Source organism: Diachasma alloeum, unplaced genomic scaffold, assembly GCF_001412515.2.
Source record: "Diachasma alloeum isolate Michigan unplaced genomic scaffold, Dall2.0 Dall_scaffold_00871, whole genome shotgun sequence".
Classification (NCBI taxonomy): domain Eukaryota; kingdom Metazoa; phylum Arthropoda; class Insecta; order Hymenoptera; family Braconidae; genus Diachasma; species Diachasma alloeum.
The window spans coordinates 216,352-227,139 of NW_021680992.1; the positions used below are offsets into that span (position 1 = coordinate 216,352).

Consider the following 10,788-nt stretch of genomic DNA (forward strand, 5'->3'; position numbering starts at 1 on the left):
GGGGGGGTATTTGGAGATAAAAACTCTAATGAAATTTTTGTCTGATATTTCCGATACAGTTATTAAGAACGAATTTAATTACCACAAAAATTTCAAGGAATTTCGTCATTAAAAATTCAGCATTTTGTGGAAAAATCAAAGAACTGTAAATTCCAGTTCCTTTTTCCCCTGAAAATGAATGGAAAACCAGAAAACTCCGGTAAATATACACTGATAGTAAGGATTAGTTATTGTTAACAAATGGATTTGGTTGGAGATGAGAGTCTATTCGGTCTCACCAAATGCTCATTCGTTAATAGTTAACAAATGCACATTTGAGATGCTTGTTTAACTCAATTTTCACCTTTCAAGTGAACCATTCGTAAATAGTTGACGAATCTCGTTCGAAATAAATGAATCAGTCTATCAGTGTATTCTTAAATTTTCAGGACAGTGATACTGAATGCGATTTAGAGGGGAAAAATCATGAAATTTGAGATTTCACTGAAAATTCAATTTAATTGTGCTAATTCAAATAAATTGAGAAATTCTCGTCTTTATGCTGCTTAAAATTCTGGAATTTAACTGAATTTTCCGCGAAACCCGATATTTCATGATTTTTTGTCCCCTAAATCGCATGCAGTGTCACTGTCTTGAAAATTAGTAGTCAACTGTCTATGAAATTTCATTTTTTTTACCAGGGCACCGTTAGAAAATTACTCTTGAAATTTCTCTGTAAAATTGCATAATCTTCAATAGAAATCATGCAAAAAAAACAAAAGAATTATTTTATAGAATATTCACAGAACTCCAATAGACTTATAGAGTTTCAAAAGAAATTTAGTAGATTTTTTTACGAAAGGGCCAGATTTTTCTTGTGTTTTTTTTTAATTTGACGAAATGTACAATTTTTTTTCTTTTTTCTATTTTTTCTCTGTTGTGTATTTGCTTTTTCGTCTCGAAATAATCCCCCCGAGCTAGCCTCGTGATATGTCAGATAAATCTGGGGACACCCTGAATATCCATCTGTAATCTCTGAACAAATCGAGTATTGGGTAATACAATTAGTAAAATAAACAGGCCAACTGATAATATCATCGATAACAACTCAGGAATTATAATTATCTAATCGAAAAATCACGAGTTGTCACGATTCGTAAGAAATATTATCACAGATATATATAATTAACTAATCAGTGCGTTTGTTATTGGCCCTGTCAGGCTTCTTCATGAATAAATAAATCTGTTCGAATGAGGATTTTGGTTGATTCCCCGAGTACTCAGGGCTGTAATTATAAATTAGGTGTTTACTTTCCTCCTCGGGCGTTTTGAAACGGTGCTGATTTTTCCGTGCTGAAACAAAAGAGATAGATAATTAGTATGCAGTTAGGTTAAAACCTTTGTATTGGAGTCAACGACATATGTCAATCATCAATGAATGGAGGAATTTAATGTGAAACAGAATCTAGACTTATGTTCATTCGTTGCGTTTACAACAGCTGAAGGACAATGCGAGATTATGCAATTCATGATTCGTTTTCGAATGGACATTTAGGTTCGTAATAAATAAATAAATTTAACAAAATTCTGAGATCATTCGTTTTCAAAACGCGAAATGCAAAATTAAGAAGAATACAGTAGACCATTGTTTGTTATACATGGAGAGAAAAGTTGGATAAAAATTACTTAGAAAATCGGGGGAAATTTTACTGTACGAAAGGTAATCGTGGAGCGAAATGTAATTACAAAATAACAATAATATGCAATTACAAAATATTACGATATTTTACGATTCGTTTGGTAAAAAAAAACCTCTACACTGTTAAAAATTTTCGTCTGAATTTTCCGTGCCAAATTCTGGAAATTTTTATTTCGTTCAAATTCCATTGAAGTTTCAGGAAATCTTATTATTGAAAAATGAAATTCTACAACTACAGGCGGGTAAAATTCAATAAATGGTTGGTAATTCATTTTTTCAATAACTAGTTGGTGAATTTTAACTGCTGGTAGTTGAAATTCACCCAATAATTTTCTCCGCATAAATAATTTAATTTTAAAAAAGTGGATAAACATTTTCAACTAATTGTAAGAGCTGCACGAAGAGAATATAAAATCAGAAATTACAATATGAACATAGTAATCCAGGACTATACCGAAACAACTTAAAAATTTGATTCATCTTAACCGAATTGTTACTCGTGTCAAACTAAATTTTACTTTTATTCTATCACTTTCTACTATACCGACTCGCAATTTTTACTACGTTCAACAGTAAATTTGGTGTGTAGCGAGTATAGTCCACAATTACTACGTTCACATAGTAAAAAATTATTTTATATTTTTTCCGCGTGACTCGATTTATTACCCTTTGCAATTGAATCCAATTCCCCTATTGGATACAAGTCACAATTTTCTCACCTTCAGCCACCAAAAAATCTGCAAAATACTGGCTGACACGAATGGCATTCCTCCCGTGGGGGATTGTGAGCCTCGAAAGCCATTCGTAATTATTCTTCTCAGGATGAAACTGGACAGCATAAAACGGGTAATTGACGTGTTCCAGCGACGAAACAAATTCTAACCCATTCCAGTCTTGGTTCACAGACATAACTCTGAATAAACTCGTCAAATTGACCTTCGCCAAGTCCTAAACAGCATCGGGCTCGCATTGTTAATATATCAATTGACCTTATAAATGTACCCGTTCACCCGTATGAAATCAATAGAGGAGATCCCCGCTACTCCAATTGCAAGAATAACGTTTCATTATATTTTGCTGGACATTGGGTATTGCAAAAGGGGCCAAGAAATGTGCTGACAAATGGAAAATTCAATTATAAGTTGAAAAGACGCAAAATTGAAGAAAAAAATGCAAAAGTTATGCAAAATTGATTTTTTTATGATTTTCTCTGGATTTTATTGCATTTTTCTTAGAACTCTGGAGAAAAATTTGGAAAGGGCCAATTACAAGGCTTCACGATTACGAAAAATTCTGGGTCATTATTAACAGGGCTGTCTATCCATATATCACATGTACAAGAAAAATTTAATAGGGTAGGGCAAAACGGACCCCTTTGTTTCGGTTTTGCTTCCGAATGGAAGCAAAAACAAAAATTCAAAATCATTTGTGGTTTGAGGTGATTAGCAAATCTGATCAAATTGCGATTCAACGACATTTCTTGTCTATAAAACTCCTGTGACGGTTATAATTATGAAATTCACTTTTAATTCAACACATTTAGTGGTCCTGAATTGAAGAAAAACAAAAAAACAAAATTACCAATTTTCTGTTTGTGGTCCGTTTAGCCCTCACGGTCCGTTTTGCCCTACCCTCCTCTAATAAAATTCCGTGCACGCTCAGAGAAAAAGTTAGTCATGAAGGTCAAAATAAGGGTTACGAGGGTCAGATTAAGGACCACAAGGGTCACATTAAAGGTCAGAAAGGTCAGATTAAGGGTCATGGGGGTCAGAAACTAAGGGTCGCAAGGGTAAAAATAAGGGTCGCTAGCTCTCTATATTATAAAATCCAAATCGAGTTCTGGTGATTTAATACTAGAATTTAACCCTAGATTGGTCACCCTATGAGGGAAACCCCGCAGCGCGTAGTGTTTCTTTTAACCGGAGGAATTCGAAAAAATTTAACTTCGTCAGTTGAAGTGTCGAAAAAATTATAATAGTTTTTAGAATAAGTGATGTCCCACAATTTCTGAAGAATACAAATTATTTTGAACAAATAAATTATCTTTTCCCATGTTAAATGAATTTGCGCATGGCGGGACGCCCAGTCAGTGTGGAGTAAATTCGGCAATGCTAAAGCCTGAATAACACGGCGGGGAATCCCCGCGCAAGTGACCAAAGTCGCAGGGACGCGTTTGGTGACCAGACTAGGGTTAAGACCCCAAAATTAAGGGTCAGAAATGAAGGGTTAAAATGTGGGACACGAAAGGAATAATGAGGGTTAGAATGAGGGTCACGGGGGTCAAATTAAGGGTCACAACGGTGAGAATAAGAATCACATGGGGTCAAATGTGGATCATATGGGAATCATATGGGGATCATATGAGGATCATATGTGAGCCATAGGAGGTTGGCGAGCGGAGCGAGCAGGGGACGTAGCCCCCTTGTCTCTCAGAAAAATCTATTACATTTCTATTAGTTTTTCACCGATTCTATTGGAAAATTCCTCGGCTTCTCTGTGCTTTTTTTCAAATGGCAATGCTGTATAAAAAATATTTTACAGAAGAAATTAATGGACTTTGATATTTTTACATAACGTATTCTATTGAGATTGTTTCTATAGAAATTACTCGATTCAAATTTCCAATGTTTGCTTGCTTGATTTTTTAGCGAGAACACAAAAAAAATATAGTGAAAAAAAGATATTTACAAGAATTTATGGAATTTATTTTATGGAATTTTCACAAAAAATACCTCAATAGAATCATTTGTATGAAAAATTCGAAATCTATCATTTTCTTTTTATTGAATCTTTCCTAGCGATGTGCTATGTATATCAGTTGAATTATTTCCTACGTGAAGTGAATGATTATTCACACAATCATAGTTTCATAAATTTCAATTGTATCGAAAAAGTGTAGAGATACCCTTTTTCTCAACTGGAAAAAACATTTACGTACGTCTTCGGTTACGCAGAAGTGATGGAAATTGGCTGTAACATTTTCCTTTTTCAGAATACCAATGACATCATCGGGAGCATTTTCAAACATTCGGCTCTGCTTGAAATCTATGAAAAAAACCGCGGAATATATAGCTGTTGATATCACACGTGTTATTGGTTTCGTTTACACCAGTGAATACTCCCTAATGCAAGGGGTTATTCGATTATGTACTCACCGGGTTTGAAAACCAACGGCAATATTTGATTGTTGCTTGAACACTTAGTTCGATGTTCTTCGCCATTAGCCGCGAGGTAGGTCAACAATTCAAAACCCAGACACGTGCCCCAAATTGGAAAATAATCACCACGATTATTCATCTCGCTGGCGATTCTAAGGGAATTAAAAAATAGTTTGCGAGTAAATATCAGGGATGCGACAAAATATCGTGGGACACGTCAGTGACCGTCATGAGATGGATGAGAATCGCGATTCTCGAGAGTCAAAATTGGCTCTGACGAAAAACTGTATGTTCCACGGATAGAATATTTGATGGAGTGGAACACATTCACCTGAGGGAAATTAACGAACACAAAAAATAAAATTTTGACGTAATCGTCAGAAATATCTCTAGAAGAATTCGAATTGTTGGCAGGAAAAAATATAATCTACTGGACGACAAACATTTGAACTGAGAGAACGCCATCGGTTTATACCATAGGAAGAATACATTGACGAGGAAAGAATATTATTTAGTTTTGCCAATAACACAGTTTTCGGCAAGAAAATTGTAGTTTCCTCTTGAAAATTATCACGTCTTGGTGAGAACTTTCTTTTTTGTCCAAAAGTACACTGATTCAACACGACAAAAGTTTCTTCAGGAGAACATATAACTTTTCGACAGGACTAACATTTGAAGGCATGAAACCTTTCTCGGACCACCAAAGTTGAGATACCTGGGAGAATTAAGCAATTGAAGAAAAATTACTTGTCTTAAGGGGAAACTACTGAGTTTTTAAAGTCGTGGGTTATTGGAGTGAGACTTTTCATACGTTAAAGATCAATTATATAGATCTGAAAACGAATAATTAGTGTAAAAAAAAAATTTTTTTATTGCTCGTTTGCCCGAAAACTCTTAAAATGCAAAAAAAAGTTCAGGGCCTCCAATTTTTGAGCATTTTTTTATATGAAAAAAACTGAAATCAGCTGTGTAGGAGTCGACTTCCAAAAAACTGGCTCGTAATTGTTTCGCACATTCTTACAAAAATTTAAAAAAAAAATCTTTTGTAGCTCAAAAATTGGAGGCCCTGGACTGTTTTTAGCATTTTTAGCGTTTTCGGGCAAACGAACAATAAAAAAAATTTTTTTTTGTGCTAATTATTCGTTTTCAGATCTATATAATCGATCTTCAACGTATGAAAAGTCTCACTCCAATAACCCACGACTTTTAAAACTCATAGTAGTCTCCCCTTAAGTAAATATGTTTCAGACATTTAAAATTTAAAATTTATTTTCTCAGTGGAAAATCTGCATAAAGTGTGGGTCAAATTGCATACTTTATGCGTATTTTATAGACACCTTATCGGATTTTACACATGGGGTTAGATGCGCGGAGTTTATGTGCAAAGTCCATATATAGTGTTTTCTGTGTGAACAACAATAGAGAAATTGAATTTTCGAGAAATTCAGAGGAAATATCTCTATTATATGAAAATGTGGGATTCCTGGGAACTCACCTGTAAATGATCTGACCTGCCTCTGAATAGCCCCCGGATATACCGAACAAGGAGTTTCCGCCGGGAAAAAGAACTCTATTAAAAAAAGAAGATGGAAAGGTATTATATCGTATCAGCCACGTGGCGCACGCTATATAGGTATACCCCTGCGTGAATTTGGGGGTGAATTGTATTCCTCACCCATTGACTCCGTTCAGTACGTCTTTGTAGTACGATTCCGGCTGTCCAATCCTAGAACGATGGTGTTCAATTAAATTGAAAAGTGGTAAATCGGGAAAATTTTAACTTTCGCTTCTCGCAAGTGTGTGTTCACCTCAGGAATGAATAATTTTAGAAGAAAATGCTAAAAACCAGTTTTTATTCTAAAATCATTCATTTTTGAGACGATTTTATTCAATTTTAAGGGGAGTGAGATTGGAATGAGATTTCTCATACATAGAAAATCGATTAAAAATGAATAATTAGTGCAAAAAAATTATTTGTTTATTGTTCGTTTGCCCCGCAGGCGCTTTAAATTTAAAAAATAGTCCAGGGCCTCCAAATTTTGAGCTGCAGAGTTTTTTTTTCTCACAATTTTTGCAAAAATATGTGCAATAACAATTACGAGTTCGACTCCTACACAGATAATTTCGTTTTTTTTTTATAAAAAATTGCACCATTCACCTAAAATAGGCCAAAAAATATTTCTGAAAGAATCAAGAATATATTTTTCATATTTTAAGAAAAAAATTTTGGCCCATCTTACATGAACGGCGCAAATTTTTATACTAAACAAAAAGGAATTAGCTGTGTAGGGGTCGAATATCAAAAAGCTAATTCGTAATTATTATTGCACACATTTTTCCAAAACTTTTGAGAAATAAATCGCTGTAGCTCAAAAATTGGAGGCCCTGCACTATTTTTAACATTTTAAGCATGTGCGGAGCAAACGAACGATAAACATTTAATTTTTTGCAATAATTATTCGTTTTTAGCTATATATAATCGATCTTAAATGCATGACAAATCTCACTCCAATTGCCCGTGACTTTTAAAACTCATAGCAGTCTCCCCTTAAACACAGTTCAGCTTTATTCACAAGATGTCGTATAAGACGATCGATTTGTTACACGTTCCACTTCAGGAGCATTCAAGTATTACGTAAGCATAGGTAAAGGGAAGACAGGGGGGTTTCGGATTTCTGACCGTGCGTGTTGTCAAGACAAGGGAATATGCTGATGTAGGGGGAGGGGAAGGTCCAATTTGTCCAAAAATTCGCTTACGCTTATGCTAATACTTGAGCGACCCATTCAATATCGAATGACGTTCCCGATTTCCTGAATTATTCAGACGATTTTTTTTCCATTTCATGAAAATAATGGGGGTATTACCATATTGGAACGGCACGTGCCCCAGCACTTTCCACGTATTTCACGTAGGACGCAGCTAGGTAACTGTCGAATTTCTCATCACCGTAGATTTTAGTCATACGGTAACTGAGCTCTTGTGTTAAAATTCCTGGAATTAATAAGTTTAAAGGACGTTTGAGGGGATAATGGTGTTGGGCATTACACGTACAGGGAGAAACACTCCGGAAAAATTCCGGGACAGTTCCGTAAAATTTCCTACAACCACATTTCGCTCCGGAATCACGGAAAAGATACGTAATTGTTATTGAATATTTCTCTCCGTGCGGAGAAAAAAATTCCACAAAAATTACTGTGGTAGCACGGTAAAATAGGTTGATTTGGACGGACCCGGAAAAATTCCAGTGCCAGCACCGGAATTTCTGCCGTTCGCTACAGAAATTTTTCTCGGATTTACCGTGAAAAATTCCTGTACTCCACAGCAAATTTTCCGGGGTTGGCACGATAATTTTTCCGGGTCCGTCCAAATGAACTCATTTTACCGTGTTGGCACAGTAATTTTTTTGGAATTTTTTTCTCCGTGTAACAACAACCTATCAAAGAATTGTGGTCAGTTTTCTTAGAATTGAAAAAATTTTGAATTACAATCATTGAATATTACCAGCAGTATCATCACATGATTTTTGAATAACTGAAAGTTGATCTTTTTACAACAGTCCAATTAAAAAACAAGTAAATTTGTGTAATTTCTACACTGTTGAAAAAAAACTCAAACTTCATGGACTGTTAACTACTAATTTATGCCACTCATGCCTGAAACCGGCTGGATTACACACTCGACGCTTCGCGTCTCGTGTCTAATTCAGCCGGTTTCAGGCTTCGTGACATAAAATTTTGTTCAGTACTTGTTGGGAAATTTCGTCCTTAACGTGTGTGGTTACATCACTCGCCTTCAGCTCATGCTGTAAACCCCACACACGTTAAAGACGAAATTGCCCTACACGTGCTGAAATATACTATTTCAGGACAGTGACACTGAATGCGATTTAGGGGGAAAAAATCATGAAATTTCAGCTTTCACTGACAATTCAGTAAAATTCCAGAATTTTAAGCGGCATAAAGACGAGAATTTCTTTATTTATTTGAATTTCCAATCTAATATGAATATTCAGTGCCAAATTATATTCAATTTTTAGTGAAATCGGAAATTTCATGATTTTTCCCCCTAAATCGCATTCACTGTCCCTGTCCTGAAAATTCAAGAATATATTTTGCAGAATTTTCTGATTTTCTATTCGTTTTCAGGGAAAAATGGAACTGAAATTTATAGTTCTCTTTGATTTTTCCGCGAAATTCTGAATTTTCATTGACGAAATTCCTTGAAATTTTAGTGATAATTAAATTCGATAAAAATTTTCGAAAAGTGTACCGGAAAATTCAGTCAAAACTTTTTAACAGTGTACCTCTTAACTAAAAGTAGATTGTCTACGGAGAATATTCTTACCAATGATAGGACGATCATTCTCGTGGCCAGTTGATTGAACTAGAAATAATGATTGCACATGAGTCGTGAGACAGAGTATAAAAATAACCAAGGGGGCTATAGTCGTGACTGGGATGAACGCCATAATGGGCCACTAATGTTTTATGATTGTGATTTAGAAGCCAGACTGGGCGAGACTGACAGAGTTCTGTCAACTGGACGAAATTAAATACTTCAGTCTTCTGCCGTTTGAGGTCTCATCTGACACTGTAGATTATTAGATTAAGACAGAGACAGACAAGGAGTGCTCATCGAGCAAGTGAAGTGTCATTAGTAGAACAAGTCAAGTATTACGCTGAGTGAAATTTTCCGTTTCCCAGTTATTTTTTTTTGTCTTTATATCAATTTAAATGTCACAATTTCATAAAACCAGAGTTCATAACAGAGATGTCAGATAAGATGTGAGTGAGAATCTACCGTGGATCCACGGTAAAATTTACCATGGCGCGTGCGAATAGACACTGCCTAATAAAAGGATTGAACTAGGAACTATAATTCTTTTTGAATTTTTAAGCGTCGAGAAACATGCTAAAATATTGAAAAACGGGAACAGGCGGTGCCGCGCGCATTGAGCTAGTGATCGAGGTATTGGTATTGACCCTTCCCCAAACTGGCAAAAGTGAAAGTCTCTACGGAAAAATATGGTTCGCGCGTAATGCCACAGGGGTTTTCGGCCCGTGTAATTGGCACGCCTACCCTTCGGCTCAGCCAACCTCGCACTCGTCGAAAACCCTAGTCGCACTCAACGCGAAATATACTATTTATTTAAAAAAAATAAATCGGAAATTGAATCGTAAGGACAAATAATATTCAGAATCTCATCGGGTTTTCCGGTAATTGTTTGGAATTTTTTCAAATCTTTTAGATGAAGAATAACCTCTATGAGCGTATTTCAACTACTTTAAGTTCCATGCACTGATAGAACCGATTAGTTATTGTTAACGAATGGATTTTGGTTGGAGGTTAGGGTCTATTCGGTCCCACCAAATGTTCATTCGTTAATAGTTAACGATTGTATATTTGAGGAGCCTTGTTTGACTTGACTTTCGCCATTCAAGTGAATCATTCGTTAACTATTAACGAATAGGGGGGGGGGTCGTTTGTACAATCTCAGATGGACAAATTCCATTTTGGACACGATCTGGGGAAAATGGCGGCGGCACGAATCTGCGCAGTACAGATGGACACGAAAATTTATGGACAAATTCTCAGATGGACATATTTTGATGAGGCGGTTAAACAGGGCTCGGTATTGCAGGTATCCTTAGCAAATGTCTCAACAGTTGTAATTTTAAGTGCAGCGCCACGCTGAGAGATGGCGCCATTATTCTCATTTTCAATGGAATGACCAGAGATTATAGGGGAGACTGCCAGCGCTTAGGTAGAAGCTTCAACCGCAAAATTTTGTAGCGGCGGTGCATGAGCCCGGAGGGGCTCCCCAGATTGGAAAATTCATTTCTTCCCCCCTAATTGCGATGAAGGAATGAAAGCAACATCTATCGATCGAGAATTGTATTCTCAATAAATAACAGCGGGTTCGTTCTTTAATCTCTATTAGGAGAGGAGGA

General features: G+C 35.9%; 1 protein-coding gene across 1 annotated transcript; it reads right to left on the bottom strand.

The window, feature by feature from the left end:
- Positions 1-709: 709 nt before the first annotated feature.
- On the bottom strand, positions 710-9,365 carry LOC107045077 (gamma-glutamyl hydrolase). Its single transcript, XM_015267207.1, has 8 exons — positions 9,182-9,365; positions 7,702-7,828; positions 6,512-6,562; positions 6,332-6,406; positions 4,834-4,988; positions 4,617-4,723; positions 2,398-2,626; positions 710-1,332 (listed from the first exon to the last, which is right to left on the bottom strand). The coding sequence occupies exons 1-8, from the start codon at positions 9,303-9,305 to the stop codon at positions 1,169-1,171; spliced, it is 1,032 nt and encodes a 343-aa protein (XP_015122693.1). The 5' UTR covers positions 9,306-9,365; the 3' UTR covers positions 710-1,168.
- Between the last annotated feature and the right edge of the window lie 1,423 nt (positions 9,366-10,788).

Excerpts from the sequence above, each read along its gene's own strand:
- LOC107045077 (XM_015267207.1), bottom strand. The coding sequence starts at position 9,305 with ATGGCGTTCATCCCAGTCACGACTATAGCCCCCTTGGTTATTTTTATA. Across the intron at positions 4,989-6,331 it reads GCAGGTCAGATCATTTACAG|AATCGCCAGCGAGATGAATA; the intron begins GTGAGTTCCCAG and ends TAATTCCCTTAG. Across the intron at positions 1,333-2,397 it reads AGATTTTTTGGTGGCTGAAG|CACGGAAAAATCAGCACCGT; the intron begins GTGAGAAAATTG and ends CTTTTGTTTCAG.